Source organism: Choristoneura fumiferana, chromosome 23 (genome assembly GCF_025370935.1).
Source record: "Choristoneura fumiferana chromosome 23, NRCan_CFum_1, whole genome shotgun sequence".
Classification (NCBI taxonomy): domain Eukaryota; kingdom Metazoa; phylum Arthropoda; class Insecta; order Lepidoptera; family Tortricidae; genus Choristoneura; species Choristoneura fumiferana.
Window position 1 is genome coordinate 17528028 of NC_133494.1, and position 25951 is coordinate 17553978.

The window sequence follows — 25951 nt, forward strand, 5'->3', positions numbered from 1 at the left end:
CGGATGATGAAACAGCCCCTAAATACAGTTCAAAACACTCACTGCTGACTCTGACAGCGGCCTCTAGCAGCTCGTGCGCCTCGACTCTAAGCCGTTTGAGTCCCAAGTCGAGCTCCCTCTTGATGTCAGCGCTGACGTCCCTCTGTCCTTGCAAGAAGCCCTCGACCCCCTCCAGGTCTAAGTCTAAGTCAGCCAGCACAGACAGGTCGGGCGCGAAGTGGACGTGCTTGCTGCGAGCCAGCGATTGGTCCAGGTGGGGCGAGGACGGACGGAAGTCTTCGACTAAAGATGTGCTGGAATGGAAGTGCGTAATGAATGTTAGAGGACATTTTGATACCGATTGGCCTAGTCCCAAGCCTAAGCTTGTAAAGGGGTCTATATCGGATGGCATACAATTATTAGTCCTATCGGTGTGTCGCATAACGTCTTTTGTCCTAATAACGTATGGCATACACTTTGTTCCGCATATATTTGATTGTCCGAAATTGTCCTATCGTTTGATGTGGCTAATGTTCAATTGTCGAATGACTGATGTGCATAATTGTAATTGTTATATTATAGTAGGGATCGTTTAGTGATGACAAAGAAATAACCTTCGAGCTATAAATTATTAGAACAAACGAGTAGTATGCCATTCAACAGTATGCCAAACATTTTTAGGTCAAAAGTCAAAATATCTTTATTCAATTTAGGCTATAACAAGCACTTATGAATGTCAAAAAAATCTACCACCGGTTCGGAAAAACCTCTGTACGATACGACAAAAAACGTTATACCATACGACAGGCACAACTTGTAGGTACTAGGCAACAAATAAACATACGTAAATAAATAAATACTTTAAACGTTCCAGAGCCAAGAGAAATTTTTCGTATTTTTCATAGAAATATCTGCCTCCACCGAGGATCGAACCCGGGACCTCAAACTTCACAGTGAGGTTCTCTAACCACTTGGCTATATGGTCATAGTGGTCGTCAAATGGATAAATTATAAGTACTTGCTTCGAATCTTTGAGCAAAAAAAACCTTACTTTAGTTTATCATTCTGTGTATTTAATGTTACACTATAATACCATTAAAAGTTTTATAACAATTCATACTGTTAAAAGATACGATTTAGGTATCTTTCGACTATTGTCATATTCAATTTCCAACCAAATACAAATTACGTAAACGTATACGATTTCCAGATGGACGGATGACCGATGACCTGGTTAAAGTCGCGGGTTCACGGTGGATGCAAGCCGCTTCCAACCGAGGCAACTGGAGGTCTATGGGGGAGGCCTATGTCCAACAGTGGACGTCCTACGGCTGAGATGATGATGATGATGATGAGTGTTTCTGTGATGCCTCCAACTCTTCACAGTCAGTCATTTTCGAGCGCAAACACTTACAAACTAGACAAAACACTGAAAATTATCTTCCCAATTTACAGCTACACCTCAAACCATAATTCACAAACAGACGACAGTTAAGGGCAGCAAAACACGACAGCCGGTTCCAGGAATAGTAATTAGTAACAAATCTCCAGCAGTTAAACTGAAAGGTTACGTTGGCGACCCGCCAGGATATTATTGCAACCCCTTTCATACGCAAATAGGAGATGGCGAACACTAAGATTAGATTCACATAAAAACAGAATTTGAGTATTCGTTTGCCGCTAAAAATTCGCCTTGATTTAATGTAAGGCTTAAATATTATAGAGACAATAATTATAATTAATTAAGTATTAGTACACACAATTAAGTAAGTAGGTATAATGTTTTTGTACATTTTGACAACACAGCGTTTGCTTCTTCAAAATTTGCAAACCTTTCGAGCACTTTATTGAGCCGAAACTTGGCATGGTTACTTAGGTATGAGGTTCAGATAATTTGTGAAACAGGCGTTACTTTGGAAAAGTTCCACATTAATCAATTATAATATTTATAATCAATTACTTTGCTCACCAGCGATTTTACAATAGCAATGTCTATGCAAGAAATGTGTGTGAGAGACACACTCCTAACATCTGGTAGCGTGGAGAATGATTTTGTTGCTCTGATGATGAACTCTGATTGAGGTCGAAACGTGTCAGCGTGGTGGTGGTGATAGTTGGATTTGTGTGATGTGTTTGTGTTCTTACAGCGTGACGGCGGAGGAGCTGCATCAACACACATTTGCTATAATAAGGACGCGGTGCGGGTAAGCATAAAACAATTCTTTTAGTTCGTGCAATCCCCTCAGTATCATGACACTATTGGAACGATTTTCTGGAATAATGGTAGCCGTGGTGGCTTAGCGGTTTGACCTATGGCCTCTCAAGCAGAGGATCGTGGGTTCAAACCCCGGCTCGCACCTAGAGTTTTTCGAAATTCATGTGCGAAATTACATTTGAAATTTACCACGAGCTTTACGGTGAAGGAGATCTGCACAAACCGGCGAAGCAAAACAACGGTGTGTGTGAAGTTCCCTATCCGACTGGGCCCCAAGCCCTCTGATTATGAGGAGGGAGTTATATACGCTGGGATGATGATGATGTAAACGGGAACGGGGCCTGGTAGGGCCGGGCCGGGCCAGGGTGTAGACTCACCCGGGCAGCAGCCGCGCCAGCAGCTCGGCGAGCACGGTCCGGTTGAGTTCATCCTCGGCGGCCGCGCAGTACGCGCCCAGCTGCCCCACTATCCGCTGCAGGCTCGTCGCCACGCGCTTAAAGCTGTCCCTGGAACCGGGAATGAAAAACATACAGTCCCTTCTGGGGTAAATCGTCAATTAGTGACCACCGTTCGATAACTGGCCATGTAACACTAAAAATGAATTCTAGTCACCTATAAACAGAGTTCTATTTTAGTATAAGGTGTCAATTACTGGCCACCCTTCAGTAAATGGCCACCTTATACTAAAATTAATTCTGGTCATCTATAAACAGAGTTCATTTTTAGTAAGTATAAGATATCAATAATTACTGGCAACTCTTCAGTATTCAGTAACTAGCTAACTTATACTAAAATTAATTCACTGTAGTAGTGGTAGATTTTTTTGACATTCATAAGTGCTTGTCATAGCCTAAATTGAATAAATATATTTTGACTTTGAGCCTTTTCCTTATTATACTGACCGAGAGAACACAATGTAACTAACATAGGTGTAACGTTTAAATTTGACCACCGAAGCTACCGTACAACGGCCAACCGATAGTGTCTTTTTCAACCTCGACATTGGCGGAATCATCGATAGTATCGATGGAGCTATATTTTTTCTAAAAATTGAATTGAAACGTTTAAATTGTTCCAAACCAAAAAGTATGGGCATTCGTCTAAAATAAACTGCGCTACTAGCGACATAATATGAAAGCGGCCTGCATTAAAGGCTAAATACTAAATACTGGTAAAATTAAAGTATGTCCGGTACAAAGGACCAAAGTGGTCCCTCGAGCCGGATGAAATTCTCACCTCTCTTTGGTGACCTCCTCAAGGTGCCGGTTCTGGTCGAAGCTGAGGTTGCGGCGCTGCCTCCATTTGTCTGCCTCGCCGGGGGCCTCTTCGCGCAAACTCGATGGCTGGAACGAAATGACTTCATTAAAAAAAGTTAGGACAATTCTTATAAAACTATAACTTTTAGGGTCTATAATTGTGATGTTTTTATAGTTTCTTGATGTGTCCAATTTTCATGATAACCTAACTAACGGACTAATAAGATTTATTCGACACTAGCGTATTCTAGTATAGTGATCTAGAACCTTTAAACTCCGCGTAGTGGCTCACTATGGGCTCACTCGTGAACCCGTGGCCCGCGGGAGATAGTGCGCAGACGTGAAGTCATTGTTATAAAGATGGATGCGTCACGGCTACCGCATTGTTATGTATAATATATTTTACATAAGTAATATTGACAAATGTAGGACTTATTTGTTTTATTACTGACTATTTCTCAAAAAGTTGTCCATTTTTCAATTTTTCAGTTGTCCACTTGATTAAAAAAAAATCCTGACGCTATTTCACCACAAAAAATAAGTGATATTGTTTTTAAATATATACAAAACCTTGTGGTAAAAGTAATAAACAGTCAGATAATCTTTGTTGTTGGATCCAATAGATAACAGTGCTGGTCTCTTTTTCTGGTTTTTCTGTGCATCCATGTCTCAGTTTGTATTTTCGATATGGTTTCACGGGATACCCGTAAAAGTAACAAATTTGGAGTTGAAATAAAAAATACAAAAAGACTCCAAAAAACCAATCATAATCCAATAGAAAGTTTTTATTTAGTTACAAAATTACGATTTTTCCTCACAAGATTTCGTGACGTTTTCCTGACGTCAAGATATTTTGAATGTTTTATGTAGTTTATGTTTTATGATCTCGTCCTTAGGGTTAATAATTTCCTGACAAAACTGATTTCTTGTCAATTTCATGACGGGACAACTTTTTGAGAAATAGGTACTCTACTTACTACGAGTATATCATTCATACAAGCTTTTATTTTATTGTGATAACACATGCCAAAATACAAAATTAAATCAATTGATAAAATAAAATTAAACTAAACACTGTCATTCCATATCATCAATTAATAAATTAATTAATTATTATTTTATTATTTATTATATTTTTTATTATTAATAATTAATTATGTATATACTAGTGTTTTCTGTACTGTTTACTGTATTGGTGTGCAATAAAGAGTTATTGTATTGTATTGTATTGTAATTATCATTAATTCGTAACAAGAATGTAGTATTTTACAATGTAAGGTGGTAAAATTGCTTTTTAAAAATGTTAGTCCAGTAGTTTCGGAGCAAATTGGCTGTGACAGACAGACGGACAAAAAACAACGAAGTGATCTTATTCTTTTGTTCCTTTTGAAGTACGGAACCCTAAAAATACAATGTATTGTTGTGAGAACCTTCTAAAGAATGGATATATAACTTTTTAACCCTTTCATACGCAATAGCACCTAAGTTATTTGAAACATAGTAGAGTCAGCAAAGCAACGGCTTTCTGTAGTATGTCAACATAGCGCGTGTTAAACACAGACCTAAAAGACATAATATGAGAGCGACCGATCTAAATATATCTTGGGTCATTGTGCTTGCATTAAAATATAATGGAGGGTAACGTGACGAGTGGTCTATTGCGCGCGCTCGATACTTCTATTCATTAACATTTGTTTGCCGACAATTGAGAAAAGAATATAAAAATCAGGGGCTCCAATAATTTCAAACTATTAACTGCATAAAGCAGACAACACGCGAATATTCAACCGCCACACGAAGCCCATTCCAGAACGAAATGGCAATATGGCCGCCGTGACCGCTCGATCGCCCAGCCATGCGTTTGACAAGAACTGAGTGCCTGGTACCACGAATGTCAACGCTCGCGGTGACAAGCGGAAATCGGTGTACTACCTTTTCGGCGAAATATGTTTCGCCAAATTTCACTTAGCAACCAACCTTTCGCCAAAGTTTCATTTGGTAAACTAATATTTGGCATAACTTTACTTCACATTTTTTTTATTTCACCGGTCTTATTTTTACATTGCAAAATTTTACTTCATCACACATTTATGTGGCAAATAATTATGTAGCAAATGATTGGCTTAGGCAAATAACAAATTGTCAAATAACATTTAGGCAAATTTTTTACATTGCAAAGTTATACTTCAATTTGATTTGTGCGAGCGAGCGAAGCGAGCGAGCAAGACGGTTCGGAACAGAAGCGACTTGGATACTTTAGGTTCAGAAGGCTAAGGCGGGAGCGAAGCGGAGCGTAGCTCCCGCCTTAGCCTTCGATGTTAGGTTTTTTTTTATAGCAGCCAGGATAAATGACACTAGAAAAGTAGGTTGGATGCCATTCAATAAGTTGCTAAATTAAGGTATGCCAATCAATACATTTGACGAAAACATAAATGACATCTTAAAAAAATTCCAGGTCATAATTTGCATAATAATAATTTATCGAATCATTAGTTGGAAAATGATATCAGTGCGAAACGTTGAGTTGGGAAATAACATTTCGCCTAAATAAAAATATGGGATAAATAGTTTGGGAGTTAATAATTTGCTAAATAATTTTCGCCGATACATTAGTAAACCGCGGAAATCATTATACAGTTTGCAATAGTTTAGCGACAGTCGTTATTCCTAGACGTTATCATAATACTTATCAACTCTCGACAAATATAATTTAGCTGTTGCCAGCAACTTCGTCTGCGTTTCGCGGAAAATTTGTATTTTCCTGGGATAAGATGTTACTCACTGATAATCTATTTATATACGTAGAGGTGGTTTTGTACAGGTGAAAGAATGTTTAAAATCGGTTTATTAGTTTTTATTGTACAAAGAAAAGCAGTCAAATCTTTTCTATATTTATAAATTTTATTTACGAAGGGCATAGGCGGTTTACTCTGCCAGTAAATTTTTAATGTACGCTTTTACTTATGCAATATTAAACTTTATTCCTTTATCAAATTATGAAATAAAGAAAACGAACATTTTATACTTGGTTTGAATAGGTATTTAACTAAATGTAAACAAAACAATGTCAATCGGTGTCTTAAATATTGAAACTCCCCAATTAAACTATCTAAACATTTACATTTCTGTATTGAAATACCTACACTAGTCTAAATTGTATTACAACGATAGATAAGTAAAATGTTTTAAACCCTTGAATGTACCAAATCTGGCAGCTGAAGTTTGTTTACATTTAGGGGCTTTTTCACGATCCATTGATTAGCGTTAACCGACGGTTAAATGTGATGCCGTCTCCGTCTATTCGAAAAAACCTAACTGCCAGTTAACACTAATCAATGGATGGTGAAACAGCCCCTTAGTATTAACTAAACTCAAGTATAGAGACATGAACACAGGTACACAGCCATCAAATTTAATCATACACTGCTCAAACCAGTAACGTTGAGGTACTAAATTCGTAAGAATGCATAATGTTTATTATTCTATTCCTAGACAAACATCCTTTCCACATAACGGTCTATAAACGACGCATTTATTCATCTCCGACAATCGTCAGTATTATTGTTCAGATCAGCCTACGTGATGTCCATCAAACAATACCCTACGATAGAGTATGCAACGCAAAACACGGTTCAAATTAAAAATATTCAATTAGGCAAGAGGAGTTGAAAAAATATCAATGAATACTTGGCTGTATGGTGTTATATCTTTGCCTTTTTCCTAGAGGAAAAAAAATAGGCAGGTTGGGTAGGGACTTCATCTTGTATCACAAATTGCAATAAATAGCCTTTAATTAAAGGGGGTTTTCAGTCAAAATAACCCACCTCAAACTCACTTATTGTCTTACGGTGTACTGGCCCTGTCTCTTAGAACGATCACGCAGGCAACTCCAAAGAGTACAAAATGCTTGTGCCAGATTTTGTTTCACTATCCCACCGCGTACCCACGTAACGCCATATTTGAACAACGCTGGTATTTTGAAGCTATCTGCTAGATACGAACTTTTATTGTCATGTTTGCTATTTGATACTATTAAATGGCAAACGCCCAGCTATTTATATAAAAAACTCGTTTGGTCCTCCTCCAGGCGTTTAATTCGTGATTCGCGTAAGGCGGTGATATGCATGCCCAGACACAAGACTGTCGCTTTCAGGGGTGTTTCAGATACCAATCCACTAAGTGCTGGAATAATATCCCCCCACCACTCCGAAACATTGAGTCAAAATCAAACTTTCGTATTAAGCTCAGATTGCACTTATTGTCTCTCCAGAGACTCTTATCTTGAACTTTTCTGAACCCCCTTCACCTCACACCTCACACTTTTTTTCTGACATTTTAAATAATAATAATAAATACTTAAATAAATTTTGCTACTTTACGATCCCACTGAATGATAAAACTCATTTGATGACGAGATTGGGCTGAGTTTATCACGTTGGTCGGCGTCCTTACTCGGTATGGGTACTGGCAGAATACCAGCGCTGCGGCTTACCGCAGCACAATGCTGAGCCAGCGCCTGTTCTTCAGTGCATCACATGGCTTCTCATTTATGTGTCTGATCTGTTTAATTGTTATTTAATTTATGTTTTTATTTAATTGTTAGTTTTATTACTCTTTAGCTACTAAGCCATGTCTTTGTTTTGAAGAATAAAGATTATATATATCTATCTATCTATCTATCTACCTGTTCTTTAAAATATTCCGGATAATTATAAGACACCTATATGCTAACCAGAGTAATTACAGTATACAAAAATAAAATAATAACTTCGTGTTTACAAAATTATGTATTGTTTTCCGTATGCAACCGAGAGCTACTGTCGATCGGTGAAAAATCCCTATCAAATCAAACACAGCAGACATAGCCATGTATAAATCACTTGGTTTTGCAAAGCAGCGTTTACACCAGAGGTGTGCGAGGATAACTAGCAATCCGCCCCGACTCTGCTCGGGTACAATAAAAAAAAGGTGTATAATAAAAGGCACTTCACATTTTTCAGCTTCGTTTCCCAAAACTACAACCACGCGAAGCCAGGGCGCGTCGCTATGTATCATGTAATTATATACTACTATTGTTATAATACTATATGTTGTTTTATTGTTTAAATTGTTACTCAATTATTGCCTAATTTATTAATCTTTACATATCCTTGACATTTTCGCCATTATTATGTGTTTTCAGTCTGACGATCCATTGAGGAAAACCAGTCTAATTATAATTGTTTTCCTTCACATCATGACATGCTTAGAATTTTATTTTTTATAATTATTAGGTACTAATCTTATTACCTTTGACGATTTCAATACAAATTCTTATAACTGACATTTATGTAAATTACAATGTAATTATGTATTGAATAAATAAATAAACTAAACTAAACTATACCTACACCTTCTGTGAAACAGTGTCTAACTGATGGTTAACACCGCCTTTTAAATCCGTCGCTAAAATTGTTCAACTTTGATGCCAAATATCTCGAAAACAATGAACTTTGAAGTAAATATGGGATACTACATTGCTTAAAGCCGTTGGTGTTAATAAGCTATAAAAAAAACATAAGAAAACTAAGGAATTGAGATCGAAGGTCATTGGGGCATGGGATCCCCTTAATCAAATCGACCTGACACTGGCTAATCAATCGTCATGGACATTTAAAAAAAAACCGTCGCTTAGTTCAAAAGATCTTAGCGTACAGACGGCGGGAAGTGGCTTTACATATGTAGTGAATAAACTGTCATCGTATTTTGTCAAAAAAGTTCAGCTCCAGTAAACTGCAGTAAGCTAGTCGAGAAAGCAAGATAAATACAGTACGATTAATTCGAGTTAACACTTGACAGATGGGCGTGCCTTCAGTCAATTTTCAACTTTGACGTCATACAAATAAAGCCATTTTTAATATACCGCTACCCACGTTTACAGATTGTGTAAAAACTATTTTATTTGTATGACCTCAAAGTTGAAAATCAAGTGTTAACTCCAAGTAATCGTACTGTACGAACTTTTCGTATAAAATACGATGGAGAAACATTATACAATAGGTTTATACATTATGATGTAATGTAAAGATAAAACGTACCGTATACCTCCGCAACATCACCATAATTGCAGTATCATTTCACATCACTAAGTTTCAACGCACAATGTATGCACTAACACACGAACACTGTCAATATTTACAACCATTTCAACCTAAAATTTAGATTCACAGCATCAAAATATTCCATAGCACGTCCAACCAATATAACAACAAGGAAACTGCGGCTCAAACCAGTAGATTAACAAATTACCTTATGAACAACTGCGGCCAGATTTGATGCAAAATGTGGTAAATATATAATATTGGACAAATTGCGAGGGGAAAAGATATAGGTACTCAGCAATGGCACGTAATGGTGACACATTGCATGAATCAGCCTGTCTACCCACGCGAAAATCAAAGGGAAAACAAAAAATGTAGGGTAGCGTTGAGTACCCATTAGCAAATAATAATTCTATTAATCCTATACTTAATTTTTTTTAGCATTAGAATGAAGGTAAGCGATCTTGACGTGTCTCTTTTTGAAAAAGACTTTTGAAAAATAAAACCCCTCTTTTTGAGTCGGGAGTTAATAATTCGCAGCAAATATGTAACAATTAGCAAGGCCATATGATCATTTACATTACAATACAATACAATACAATACAATACAAAGACTCTTTATTGTACACCAGACATAGTAAGCGATACAGAAAACAAATTATTAAAATTACAAGGTGAGCAATAGGCGGCCTTATCGCTTAAGAGCGATCTCTTACACATTACTTTTGGGATGATAAGTAAAGTTACTGTTTTTTTTTAACGTTTTTCAATATTATCAATATTGTTTACTATTTCTAATGCTAAAAAAACTAAGTATACTTCTACTAATATTATAAACTAGCCGTTAGCTCGCGACTCCGTCCGCGTAGGATTCGGTTTTCACTGTCCCGCGGGAACTGTGCAATTTTCCGGGATAAAAACTATCCTATGTCCTGCCCCGGGACGCAAACTATCTGTATACCGAATTTCATCTAAATCGGTTCAAAAACAAATAAACAAACTTTCAAACTTTCGCATTTATAATATTAGTAGGATGCGAAAGTTTGTGAATATGTTTGTGTGTACGTGTTTGCATGTTACTCATCATCCCAGCCTATATACGTCCCACTGCTGGGCACAGGCCTCCTCTCAGAACAAGAGGGCTTGGGCCATAGTTCCCACGCGGGCCCAGTGCGGATTGGGAACTTCGCACGCACCATTGAATCGCTTCGCAGGTGTGTGCAGGTTTCCTCACAATGTTTTCCTTCACCGCAAAGCTCGTGGTAAATTTCAAATGTAATTCCGCACATGAATTTCGAAAAACTCAGAGGTGCGAGCCGGGGTTCGAACCCACAACCCTCTGCGTCAAACCACTAGGCCACCACGGCTTCACTCTCTCATTCACTCTTACTCATTCACTTCAAAATGGCAGAGATTTGGACGATTTTTTTTATATGATAGGAAGAAATCGAGCAGGCGGGTTCCCTAATGGAAAGTAATAACCGTCGCCCATGGACACGCATAATATAAGTTGAATTACGGATGCGTTGCCAGACTTTTAGTATGTAGATAACTGGAGATTTAGGGGCTGTTTCATCTGAGATATAGTTTTTAAAAATTTCCATGGGAATTTAGAAAACCCCGGAATTTCAATTCAACAGCCAGATGTGGTAGTTTAACGCTAGTAAATGAAGAGTCTACTGTGTACTCACTGTTTAAGTTAAAAGTGACCCCATAAAATCTAACAAGTGGTACAAAAACTATCCCATTGGACGTAACACAACAAAGGCAGCTGTACAGACAGACAGAAATAGACGATTAGTAAAAAACACTCATGTGCGGCCATCAGGATGCACGTGTGCGCAAGTTGATCGGGAACTTTTTTAACACAAAGAAAACAAAGCGGGGTGAAATAATATGTATGTGTATAAAAGCGGGCTTGTAAAGATGTTAATTAATTGTAGTTTAATAGAATTTATGATGCAAATTACCAAAGAAAAAGAGTATTGTTTTCAGGGATCATTTAACCATCTTTTGACTATTTCTCAGCCCTCATAAAAACATTTAAGATCTTACTAATAATATATAAATATATATATCATCATCATTATCCCAGCCTATATACGTCCCACTGCTGAGCACAGGCCTCCTCTCAGAATGAGAGGGCTTGGGCCGTAGTTCCCACGCGGGCCCAGTGCGGATTGGGAACTTCACACGTACCATTGAATTGCTTCGCAGGTTTGTGCAGGTTTCCTCACGATGTTTTCCTTCACCGCAAAGCTCGTGGTAAATTTCAAATGTAATTCCGCACATGAATTTCGAAGAACTCAGAGGTACGAGCCGGGGTTTGAACCCACGACCCTCAGCTTGAGAGGCGATAGGTCAAACCACTAGGCCACCACAGCCCCAATAAATCACGGGACAATTCACACCGATTGACCTAGTCCCAAAGTAAGCTTAGCAAAGCTTGTGTTATGGGTACTAAGCAACGGATAAATATAATTATATAGATAGATACATACTTAAATACATATTAAACACCCAAGACCCGAGAACAAACATTCGTATTTTTCATACAAACATTTGCCCCGACACGGGAATCGAACCCGGGACCTCAAGCTTCGTAGTCAGTTTGCTTGTTACCTTTTCACGTTTAAATCGCTGAACCGATTTAGATGAAATTCGGTATACTTACATACCCGAAAAACGAATTCAACGCGGACAGAGTCGCGGGAAACAAGCTAGTTAGTAATAAAGAACTAAGACGAGATACAAAAACAAAAGCACTAATAAAAGTCAGTTCATCAACCCCTCCTCCAGCTGCATGAATGAAAACAAACACTAACCATTTCTACTCGATTACAACTGTTGACTTATTCATTCATTTACATTCAATTACATTAATTAAACATTAGACATTAAGCACACGTCAATTAAACCACGACCTTTACCTCATTAATTACCCACCACATCATTGTATTTCTTGGCAGGTGTGTGCAGGTTTCCTCACAAAGTTTTTCTTTAACGCATTACCACGTGAAATGCGTGACTACATTTTGATTAAAAAAAAATTGCAAAACCATGGTATTTAATCAAATTAACCCAACCATCTGCCTAGATATTCCTAACATCCTGTATAATAGGCTTTTAGTTCAAGTAAATCTATGCAAAGAACACTTGACTCATTAAAAAAAGTGTCACGGCACTATTTTGTAAATAATCGATCCAATAATCGATACAACGAGCGATTAAATCAATCATAAAGCTCTAAGCACCATTACGTCAAGTGCTGGTTACGATCAACGCAAGGGTTAATGTGATTTATAGTTATAGTGCTTTGATTCATTTTATGGAGCGTGGACGCCATTGTGTCAAAATCATGGGGGAACGTGATGGAGACCATTTCGAGATCGAAACGCTGCGTGAAAATAAACAAAAGTCTTTTTAAATTCAATGAGCCACATAATTTTAACAAAAAAAACGCCTTAAACAACCACAGGGTCAGGGATGGTACTTTTTCTTCAAATTTAAATGGGGACGAACGAAAAATAAAAAATGTCTTCAAAACAAATAAAGAATTCATCATAACCCATGACATACGACTTAAGAAATCTAATGATACCTTAATCATCAAAATCAGTTGCGCTGCTCGCAAGTTACAGTGGAAGAAACTCGCATAAATACATAAATAAACCTTGAAAACAATACTCCTTTTCTTTGGGCAGCCGTGTAAAACATAAACGAATAGAGAACCTTCTTTTTGAATTCTATTACAAACAAAACTAGCGAACCAAAGAAAGAAACCACAATAAACCAAACATGAAACAAAAAACATAGATGCAACATAAATAAATATGCCAAAAATATCTCATTCGTCACATCACTATAAAAAGGAACGTTGCAAACATTCGAAAAACAACTGACAATTGCACAGCGTCAATGGTCGGCTAAATTAAAAACCGTCACTTGGAACGGCACTATTTGAATTGGATTTCGCGAAACGTGATTGGTCGGTCCCGTGACGCAAGACCGTGCGTCGCGGGCGCCGGTCGCGGTTGCACTGAGGGAGGAGAGGATGTTTGTTTACAGGCGTTACGCGTTCGGTTTTTTTGCTGTCGATCCTGTGGTTACTACAGTATATATGGGAACAGTAGGGAAACAATCCTGCATGTGTTGTAAATGCGAATTTGTGTAGTGTCACACCAAAACAACTGGTAGGCTTTGGATGGGTCTGCATTGAGTATGGTATTGTGTTGTTTAGATCTCATTGAGTAGATAAATACTGTTTTTTTTTTTTTTAAAAAATATCGGATAAAAAGGGAATGAGAACCCACCACAATCAGTTTTTTTTTTCTTTACAAAACATTGTTCCCAAAAAATTGTTTACTTCCCTTTGCCCTATGAATTTAAAATTTAGTGACAGTGTTAATAATTACGTATGTTTTACTAACAAACATATATTATTTATAAATCATATTTTTTCTTGAAGTCAGTTAAAATTATCCCACATTCAATAATCAGGACTCACATAATATTCTAGATATTCGTAGACACGGCCGTTGCGCATATTTTGTCATACAATACAATACAATACAATACAAAGACTCTTTATTGTACAACAGACATAGTAAGCGATACAGAAAACAGATACACAGAGTAAAAAATTACAAGGTGAGCAATAGGCGGCCTTATCGCTTAAGAGCGATCTCTTCCAGGCAACCTTTTTTACAGAAAGAAGTAAGGACTAGTTTACAACAGGTGGTGCATCAAAAATAGATTAGAAAATTAAAACGTAAAAGAAATACATCTACGAATACATACATAATTATATCGTACATATAATATAAATCTAAAATAAATATACCTAAAATCCCATGCCTAAAAGTTTGTACGGAACTCTCGATGCGTAAGTGCGACAAGCACTTGACTAGTATTTTTTACAAAGAGCTCATGTTTTATCTACAATACAATACAATAACTCTTTATTGCACACTAACACAGTAAGCAGTATATAAAACACAGGTATGTATATAGAGTAGAGATTTTCTAAGGTAAGCAATAGGCGGCCTTATCGCTTCAGAGCGATCTCTTCCAGGCAACCTAAACAAAGGACAGTAGTAAGGAATTAATTTTCTACCTACTGCTTCTAATACTACTGCGACTTCAGATACATATTTATGTTCAGGAGATTCGTAGCAAACGTTAAACGTTTGAACGACTGGCCGACCGACATTAAGCTTTAAGTTACAGGTGGAGATTGACAGTTTGCTTGTGACACTTACGCTGACATCTGGTCTGGTTAGTATATCTACAACTGGAGTAAAGTAGTTCTATTATTCGATCAGTAGATCAGTAGGTCTACGGTAGTACTATTAGTTATTCTGTGGTTCAGTATTTTGAATGGACTCCTGAAATATTATGAACGCAAAAGATAAGTTGTATGTGTGTATGTTGACCTAGGTATCTCGCATTTAAAAATCAAATGTCAATGGTTCTAGATCTAGATTGAAGTCTAACGGTTAATTACATTTAGTATGAGGAAAACAATAAAAATAAGTTTTTGGTAAAAGTTTCATTTTTAATAAAAGCTTTTTTGCTGACTGTACTTGCATTGTCACCCAAACTACATTTGCATACTTAATTTCAAGTCGATGCCATTAACTGTTGAAGAGTTCCATCCTGCGGAGACGATCCTGGCCGGACTACCAGAATGTCACTATTATTATTATTGTACTGTCACGCAAATTTCAAGACAATCCGACAACTAGACGTGGGTCAAATTTAACTTGCAAGATTTGACCCGCACATAAATACAAGATACATTGCAATTTTTTGCATTGTTTGTTTCAAATCTTGCAAGTTAGTTTTGATCTACTTCCAGTAGTCGGATTGACTTGATATTTGGTGTATAATATACTCATGTAGATTACATCACAAAGCAAAAGTCAACAAAAAAGCCAGTATAAAAATGTTTAGCAAATTATTATAAAACACGTCTCTTTTGTGTACAATTTGCTAATTGCGATAGTTCAGACAGTTTCCTGTGTGGCATTTCTGATCCTTACTTTACATGATCATAATCCATCCGTTGCCCTAATTCGTCGCTTTGAATGCCCTCTTATAAAATTATGTGATCCAGTAACAAGTAAATATGGATTTCTAGAACTGGGGCGTCCAAATGCAACGAGTTGATGGCTATTTCGGGGCTCGCGACGGATTCACAAGGAGTCGCGGCTATAATATATGATACGGATCTACGCGACTTTGCTATAGGGTTGTCGCTTGGTTTAGTATCTCAAGAATGAGTCAGATATTGTACAACTTTAACCCCCTGCTTCACCATTCATTAATAAATTTGATTTGACAGATATTTATGATGCCATCTCTGTTTGTTTTGTCCGAATAGACGGAGACGGCATCACATTTATCGTGCCAAATAAAATTTATCCATAGGTGGTGAAACAGGCCCTAAGGCTAGTAAAAACAATTGCGACGGCGGTGGGATAAGTGCTTTATTCATCTTGGCCCGTGTACGTCTCATTGCAGAGGGCCTACTCCGAAATTCGAAAATCGAAGTTCGTATCGTACCGTCCCTCTCACTCTCGTATTAAATAGTATAAGTGTCAGAGGGACCGCACGACACGAACTTCGATTTTCGAATTTCGGTGTAGGCCCACAGGGCACAGGCCTCCTACCACATTACAATCGTACGTTTGACCGTAGTTCTCTTGGAGTCCCAGAGCGCAACAGAACGTTCACTGGGCAACGGTTAAACATACTTAAATAGATATATACTTAAATGAGAAGCCGTGGTGGCCTAGTGGTTTGACCTATCGCCTCTCAAGCAGAGGGTCGTGGGTTCAAACCCCGGCTCGCACCTCTGAGTTTTTCGAAATTCATGTGCGGAGTTACATTTGAAATTTACCACGAGCTTTGCGGTGAAGGAAAAACATCGTGAGGAAACCTGCACAAACCTGCGAAGCAATTCAATGGTGTGTGTGAAGTTCCCAATCCGCACTGGGCCCGCGTGGGAACTATGGCCCAAGCCCTCTTGTTCTGAGAGGAGGCCTGTGCCCAGCAGTGGGACGTATATAGGCTGGGAAGATGATGATGATGATACTTAAATACATATTAAACACCCAAGACTTGTGAACAAACATTCGTATTTCTCATACAAATCTCTGCCCCGACCGGGGATCGAATCTGAGACCTCAAGCTTCATAGTCAGGTTCTCTAACCACTGGCTGGGCTACCTGGACGTCTAAGCGGCATATGACGACATAGTCCACGTCGAATCACTGTTTAACCTACAATTTAAAACGTGCATATCTTACTTATTCCCTATTCCATAAAATCAATCTCTCCCATCACATCCCACGTAGCCCTATATGTTATCCTCCTGGCGCTCTTTTCGTCAAATCCCGATATAGACTCAACCTGAGCGACATCCTGCCTCGTGCGAGGGGAGTCGAATTAATAGAAAGATTAACTTGAACCAGCAACTAGCTTAATGAAGACCGGGTAATTGAGCTCTGTGGGTGGCAACTGCGGCAAGCAGCAAAGACAAGTTATAGCTAAACTGAGAACGGTTTTTTATACTGTTACACAGTGTCCCACTCCCAAACAAAGGCTTCCTTAGAAATGACAACTGAACGACAACTTGTCACCTGTACCAGTGGCGTGAACTGAATATTTTTGCTAGGCAACTCAGAGTCATAGAAGCATGAGTTAAGTAACACATCACGTTTACGAGTAGTCATCGATTTAAAATACCTTAGATGGCAATTGGTCACTTTTAGTGTTTAGCGGTAACACAATAGATTACTGCTACATAAACGCATAAGTATTGCTTGTATCAGCGATAAACCAACTCTATATAACTAAGATGCACTTTTAAAAAAGGTTCTCTTTACGCACACCTACAGCTATCGTCTTATTGACCACCACGTACCATCTCCTTATATTACAACCCCGCTAACACTTAAAATGTGTCTTGCTACAACTGTGCTTAAACACCTTCTAAGCACAGTTGCACTGTCAGTAACGCGTGCTTCGTTATCGTATCAACATGCCGAAGTGCTCCGTAAAAAAGTGCAAAAATAATACAAGTGTGTGTGTGTTTGTGTATGTTTGTTCGTCTTTCATGTCGAAACGTAGCGACGGATTGACGTGATTTTTGGCATAGAGTTAGTTTATGGGCCAGAGAGTGACGCGTGTGACGCGTTTTATGTCCACGAGGGCCCAGTGAAAACACCATTGAATTCCTTCGCAGGTTTATACAGGCTTTTTCACCATGTACCTATAAAGCTCGGGGTAAATTTCACACATGAATTTCGAACAGCACGGATATGAACCCACGATCTTCTGCTTGACGGCTGCCTTATATTTGTTCTGTTCTTTTCTACTATACGAGGTTATCGACTTTTATTTTATTTTATGCGAAAGATAAATGTGATGCCGTCTCCTTTTATTCGGACAACACAAACAGAGACGACATTACAGATATCTGTCATTTAAAATTTATCAATGAGTTATGAAACATAGTACCTAAATCATAAATGAGAAGATCCGCGGATAAACTAGAATGCGGATTACTAAATGGCTAGAAGAATTGTCGCTGCTATTAAACCAGCTCCTCTCATCCACTCAAAGGTTGACTGGTAGATCCCTTAAAGGGATAAGTTCGCCTTTGTACATGTATTTCATTGTTTGTCATCTGTGTTTGTTTACTTATATTGTACAATAAAGAGTTTACATACATACATACATACATACAAACCAGAGCTTGTATAGGTAAAAAGTTTGGCAGGCCTCGGCACAAAACGATACCTTAATAGCAAAATTGCTCTGTACATTTATTCAATAATGTATGATGGGGCTACGAATGAAAAGGATTTCAATGTCATGTCCCGACATGATTTAATTATCAATCATCATCATCATCATCATCATCATCCCAGCCTATATACGTCCCACTGCTGGGCACAGGCCTCCTCTCAGAACAAGAGGGCTTGGGCCATAGTTCCCACGCGGGCCCAGTGCGGATAAGCCGTGGTGGCCTAGTGGTTTGACCTATCGCCTCTCAAGCAGAGGGTCGTGGGTTCAAACCCCGGCTCGCACCTCTGAATTTTTCGAAATTCATGTGCGGAATTACATTTGAAATTGACCACGAGCTTTGCGGTGAAGGAAAACATCGTGAGGAAACCTGCACAGACCTGCGAAGCGATTCAATGGTGCGTGCGAAGTTCCCAATTATCAATCATCAACTAAATATCAACAGTACTATAAAATAAATAAATAAATAAAATAAATATCACGGGACAATTCACACCAATTGACCTAGTCCCAAAGTAAGCTTAGCAAAGCTTGTGTTATGGGTACTAAGCAACGGATAAATATAATTATATAGATAGATACATACTTAAATACATAGTAAACACCCAAGACCCGAGAACAAGCATTCGTATTTTTCATACAAATATCTGCCCCGACACGGGAATCGAACCCGGGACCTCAAGCTTCGTAGTCAGGTTCTCTAACCACTAGGCCATCTGGTCGTCTAAAATGGAGATGGAGTCTGTAAGTTCTGTAACCTATGTATAACTATTTAATATAACAAAGCCGAAGAGTTTCTTCAAACACACTGCTCTCAAAAAATCACTTGCCATACTAGTAAACTTCATATCCACTCACATGCTTTTGGCAACTCTAGTTGCCTGTCAACACTCTTATGTTGCTATATGAATGAATAGAGTTCAACTCAAAATTCAAAGCATTTAAGTAAGGGCTGATACATGGAAAGAACAAACAAACATTCTTGCAAAAGAATAAAAAACAGTGAATAACAATAGTAGCAAGTTCATGAACGAACACACACACAATACATTTTCACTGGCTCACACTTTTCTTCCACTTTTTTCGTGATTAAGTACTGACACGGGCTCCTACACTAAACGAGGCCTGTCGCGCAGGTATACCAATTCCGAGAGAGTGAATACATAGTGAGCGCGAGAAGTACAACAGCAAATTCAGTCTTAACTTTACATTTACATAATAAAAATAAGGATTACATATACAAAAAATACACTGAAAAACTTTTTGTTGGTAGTTCCCTAGCAATATGTGAGCGGATAAGTTGCATCTAGGCGGCATTTTTTTTTTTTTACGCTATAGTGAAATCTTCGTCTAAGTCTAAGACTAAGGTAATCAAGGGCCAACAGCCACAACCAAAAAAGCATGTACATAAAATAAAGTTTTGTTTTCAAAATCAACAAAACTAGATAATAGTGATAAGACTGATAAGTTATTATGTATATTTCTTTTGACTGACTATTAATCATCTCTATCCTACAAAAATCACGAACTACTTTTCGTAATTTGACGGACTAAAGCCAACAGCGAAATGTTTCAGCTGCGTTTTTCATTGCATTCTTACTGCTGTTTCATATCGGAATAGACTTTATGGTGTACATTTTAAAGTCTACTTTCCAAATAGAAACACTTCCTGTAAACCGATATTATTTAGAGATGTTTATAGACGGTCATAATGCATGTCGGCGCATTTTATGCGCTCGGCTGTAACGCCACATTCCTGAAAACGGTTATAACAACAATATGGCTTCACTAAGCTTATTATACGACGTAAACAGTCCTACCCGAGCGAAAAGTTAGGAGTTTTTTCGAATGCGAAATTTGACCTCGAGCTTTACGGTGGAGGAAAACATCGTGAAATAGGCACAAATCTGGGAAGCAATTCAATAGTGTGTGAAGTTCCCAATCCGCACTGGAGCCGCGGGGGAACTACGACCCTAGCCCATTCTGAGAGGTTTGTGTCCACCAGTGGGACGTATATAAGGCTGGGATGATGATGAGCTATGTAAATAGCAAATTTTGTCCAAATAAATTTAGCCGTTTTAGCGTGAAAGAGTGACAAACACACATACAAACTTTTACACGTCATAACATTAATGGATTTTTTATAGTTTTTAACCCAATGCTAGTATCGCAGGTGATAGGCGAAGGTGTCGTATGAATTATTCTCGGGTGTCTTGTCTTACTTTTCAGTTATATTTTCGCAGATGTGACTTCAAAAATCAACCCTCAGTTAATTATGTTAAGAAACAACTGCATAGCAAACACGGCAACACATCGCAACGCTTCACATTACTGCTATGTCTCGTAAATAAAACACCTGCATAACAAACACGGTAACGCATTGTAACGCTTCACATGATTGCTAAGTCTCATAAACCTGCATAACACATACGGTAACATACTGTAACGCTCCACGTCTCGTGAATGTTATGAAACTGTTTACGCCGTTTAAGTTCAGTGAGGTTATAACAAAAACGGTCAGCGTAACGGTCCGGTTTCCTTATGGCGCCTTACGGGGCTACTTCCGCGTACATATTTGATTTTTTATGCATTCATTAAACCTTTCATTAGCCAGTTTAGTAAGACACCATAAACGCATGTTACCTTAAATAATGATGGCGTAAATTTTTAATACGGAACACACAATGCGACGGGTCTCCTGACTAAACCTTCAGGGCTACTACGAAAATCGAAGTTCGTATCGTACCGTTCCTCTCACTCTCGTCTTTAAGTAATATAAGTTTCGGCGGGTTCGATTTTCGAATTTCGTAGTAGCCCTGCTTATCTACACACAAACATCAGGCCTGTATTCCCAAATGGGGCAGACAGGGCACACGAAACGTTACCGCTTCGGAGCCACTTATTCCCGCCTGCCCTGCTTACCTGGAAGGTATTGAATAACTACAAATCTGTAAATATGTAGTTTGCTCGGAATCTAGAGTAGAATCGATTACATTTTACTTTAAAGCAGGTTGTTTTTTTTTAAATCCCTTTTTTACTGTGCTCAGTCTAAAAGTTAGGAACGCAGCATTCGCCAATTAAATGTTTTGGCGAGGTTATATACTATTTAGAATCATTTCCAGAGTTTAACACTGGCCGTTTAGAATAGAATATAATAGAATAATCCTTTATTAACACACTTAGAGCAACATAAACATTATTAACAAACGGAAGATATTTTCCTGAAAGTGCTAACTAAGTGTGATAAATGGATTGGGATCAGCGTATGCTGTGGACGCACACAAAGTGCGCATGCACACAGCGCTGATTTACAGCCCAACCCTTTACACTTGCTGCCTATCTTTGTGTTTATCACTGTGGGTAGGTTCGAATACAAAATCGGATGGCAAAATAAATATATTTTTTTGTAAAAAATAATAATATTTACACCTAAAAGGGCGGTATTTAGTTATAAAAATAATTGAGCCTTTAAGAAGGGTTTGAATTTAACCGTCCCGTAACCGTGAGGTTTATCCGTCAGTTTGATTTTTCCTCATTTCGTTTGCATTTTGCTTGTTCCAAGTGGACGACTATCCATTTGAACTTACTGTCAGTAAACCTATTAGTCTAATAATATTAGTGTTTTGTTTCATATTCTCATTAAATTTACGAGACAAAACACTAATATAAATAGACTTAAAAACTTTGAGATACGGCCGTTTATAATTTAATCTTAAAACTTATTAGTCGACTTCGCAACGCGGAAGCACTCATTACATTATCGCGCAAACCATACTTTTCTGACCCAGTGAGGCACTTGTCCACCGCCGACGATGAGCGAGAAGCGAGTAGAGCGAGTAACTAGAAACGAGTGGGCGAGCAGCGAGAAGCGAGTGTAGTTTTGTCGCTCGGCTGCGAGCGAGTGTCTATAGCTAGCGAGTGTCTATATAGTCTAGATATGTCATAATCATAATCATAATCATAATCATTTATTTGCCATATTATGTACATAAGTATACATGCAAATATATATAAATTGAAGTCGGTTAAAATTAGAATTTACAATACGATATACATATAGTTGAAGTTATTGTTTACAGCAGCACTTGATCATTCAAAGTTTTATTAATAAATTAAATTAAATAATTTAAAAGAAATAATGTCAAAAATACTGAATGTCAATTTAAATAGAAATATATTAATAATTAAATAAGGAATTCTATTATGTCTAATCTAGTGCCTTTGCAAAATATTCGTCAATTGTATAATAAGGTCTGTCCAAAAAATATAGCTTCAGTTTTCTGTCAAATGTACTTGCATCGCGACAGTCTTTTATGTCATCGTTTAAATTATTATATACCTTTATGGCGTTATTGTTTATGCTTTTATTAAAGTGACTGAAGTGGGCCTTAACTTTAGTTAATCTTTTTGTTTCTCTTAGGTTGTGGCTAAGACATTGTCTGGCTTTTGGGAACTTATTAATGTTTTTATGAACATACAGGCAAATGCGATACAAGTACAATGACACAATGGTAAGGATCTTATTTTCTACAAACATCCGTCTATGGGTCACTGGTACCCGTTTACAGCCTTCAATTATTCTAATAGCTTTTTTTTGCATAAGCAGGATGGAATTAATTTTACTGGCATTGCCCCAAACTTCGACACAGTAACGTAATATGCTTTCAAAGTATGAGTAATAAATAATCAATAAAGTTTTCTTATCACTAGTTTTCATTAGAGTCCTCATTGTGTAGCAAGCGCTAGCCAGTCTTTTTTGAACTTTGTTTATTTGGTTATTCCACCGTAGATATGGATCAAGTTCAACGCCTAAAAATCGCACACAGTCTGATTTCTGTATAGGCAGATTACACTGAAAATCACTACTATTAATACTGCGACGAAATAACATGTAGAAGCTTTTCTCACAATTAATGACTAATCCGTTCTTAGAAAACCAACTAGTGAGATCCGTCCAACATGTGAGAGCCTTTTCATTAAATTCGTCAAAGCTATCTGCCATAAGAACTATGCTAGTATCGTCAGCATAAAGATAAGGTGTACCACAAGAAAGACAATCTGGCAGGTCATTAATGAAGACCACAAACAGAAGCGGTCCCAGCACCGAACCTTGAGGCACTCCACACGTTAAAACGCCTTCATCAGAAATTGTATTACCATCCAAACTATGTCCAGCTATCTCAACATACTGGGTACGGTCAGTTAAATACGATCTTAATAGGTTCAGAGCTGTGCCACGTATGCCGTAGAATTCCAGTTTGTCGAGAAGTATTCCGTGATTCACACAATCGAATGCCTTTGTAAGATCACAGAACACCCCGCCGCACTTGGCACCTTGATTTAATGCAGACATTATTTCACTCACTAAGTTAATAACAGCACCTGATGTATCCTTGCCTCTTCTGAATCCAAACTGATGCGGAGTGAAAAGGTTATGTTTTATAAAATGCTTGTCGCTGAGCGAGTATCTATAGCTCAGCGAGTTTTATAGCTCTTGTCGCTGCGACAAAAGATATAAGAGCGAGTTCTCGCCGACAGTGTGAACAGCCAGCGATCAACTATTAATGTATGTGTCTCTTTTACTCACACAGGATCTTCTATCTTTTGTTCGTTTCTTGAGCGAGAAAATAGTTGATAGCCAATCGTTTCCTCGCTGGCGGTGAGACAAGTGCCTGAGATGCCGGCTCTGGCGTATGTCATGTTGCAGTCGTAATTGAATTAAAAAGCATCCGCGATGCATTGGAGTGCGCATGTACAATTAGGTGCGCACGACCTGCTAATAGTGTTACGAAATGCTTTCAATAACTGTACTGTGCTGTTATTAAAGGGTCCTTCGAAATGAAGTTATTTGTACCAGATCTGAATATTTTGCGATTGCACTTGAAACCCAGCGTGCCCAATAACCTGTATGATGCTTGGAATTATAGTGTATTGTCCGACAAAATAAGTTTGTGATAAAAAAATATTCTTTGCTGACTACTTTTTGTTGACTGTACTTGCATTGTGATCCAACATAAATATGTACACCAAATTACAGTCACCAAAAAGTTGACAGCAAAAAATGTTTTGTTTTACTTATTTTGTCAACTGTCAAAAACCATAAACAACAAACGGGGCAAGTTAAGTAATAACAATAACTTGTAAAAAAATATATATAAAATCAGGCGTTCTTACATAAATAATTATGTAAAAGATAAATGAAGTCACTTATCTTTAAATGGAATGAAACTAGCTTATTGAACGAAGAAAACAACCAATTGTTTGTTTAAACATTAAACAACCATCCACTTTATCGGTTGTTATAGAAAAAAGTTCCCAACAATTACCAATTAAGCAATGATTTACGAGGAAGTAAACTAATTATTTAATTGTGACTGGTGATTAGGAAAATGACGGGGTCATCGACCTTAATTGATAATGACGGTAACACATGGCATGACTAAGTCATGGTGACGAGATGTGGGTACAGTCAACACAAAATATGTCTACACGACTGTATTAACTTAACATGAAGGTCGTCTATGTAATTCTATAACTTTGACTTTGATATCTTTGTAGTTAACTATACAAAATAAGGAAGAGACTAGTAAAAATAACATGAAACTCACATTATCTTACTCGTATCTTATGCAGCTTTCACTATTTCTGACTTTTATTTCATTTCCCAACATAATTTCATAATACAAGTACGCCTTAGATATTAATGTCTTCTAGACAATAGATTTCAATTTTCTATCTGTTTGATCAGTAATATTTTGTTATAAAAACAAAAACCTATGCCATTTCCAGAAACGACTTTTTGGTTTTAGCCAGTCTGTAAGATTGAACTTAAGGCTTCCCTTGAAAGGGATAAAGAGAAGCGGATCTGTGACATGACAGTTGTCACGTCAGCAAGAGCTACGTTTAAAAAAAAGTAGTGATCATGTAATTTATTTTATAAGAATAAAGAACGTAATTTTGTTCGTCGTAAAATTGCTTTCTTGGGGTTGGATATGAGGCTATTACATATCAGTTTAGGTATATTTTACAAATAATTACTCAACCGTATCATAACTGGAGGAGGCCAAACTTGGTATGTTTTGAAAATTATTTTAATTTTAATTTAAAAAAAATGATGTGATACACGATAGGTTTCAGAACAAAAAAAAAACTTTTTTCCATACAAAAAAAGATGACGTCATAACTCCTCTCCTTTTTTTTCGTGCTACGGGTCAAATTGATTCGTATGGCCTAAAGATCAATCGTTCCGATTTTCATGCTTTTAACACAATGTGCAGCTTTTTTTTGGCGTACCGCTAGCACTAAAGACGACTCAGCAGACGTGAGTTATCCGGGTCAATATATTTAATATGACTGAGTCTCACGGTATTTTCATGATCAAAACACAAAAATAAATTCAATTAACTGCAAAATTAGGATTTTTAGAAGCTTTAAAACAAATGAAAACAGATTGACTAGTCCTTCCTTCTTTCTGTAAAAAAGGTTGCCTGGAAGAGGTCGCTCTTAAGCGATAAGGCCGCCTATTGCTCACCTTGTAATATTTTTTTCTGTGTATCTGCTTTCTGTATCGCTTACTATGTCTGGTGTACAATAAAGAGTCTTTGTAT

General features: G+C 37.6%; 1 protein-coding gene across 8 annotated transcripts in view; it reads right to left on the reverse strand.

Annotated features, from left to right (window-relative positions):
• The window catches only part of LOC141440823 (uncharacterized), a 184823-nt gene that overhangs the window by 128316 nt on the left and 30556 nt on the right, over window positions 1–25951 (reverse strand). For all 8 annotated transcript variants that reach the window (XM_074105383.1, XM_074105381.1, XM_074105379.1 and 5 more), the window contains 3 exons: window positions 3431–3537; window positions 2572–2700; window positions 43–293 (listed from right to left, as the gene is read on the reverse strand). In XM_074105383.1, the coding sequence (XP_073961484.1) occupies window positions 43–293; window positions 2572–2700; window positions 3431–3537 (487 nt within the window). The remainder of the gene's footprint in view (window positions 1–42; window positions 294–2571; window positions 2701–3430; window positions 3538–25951) is intronic.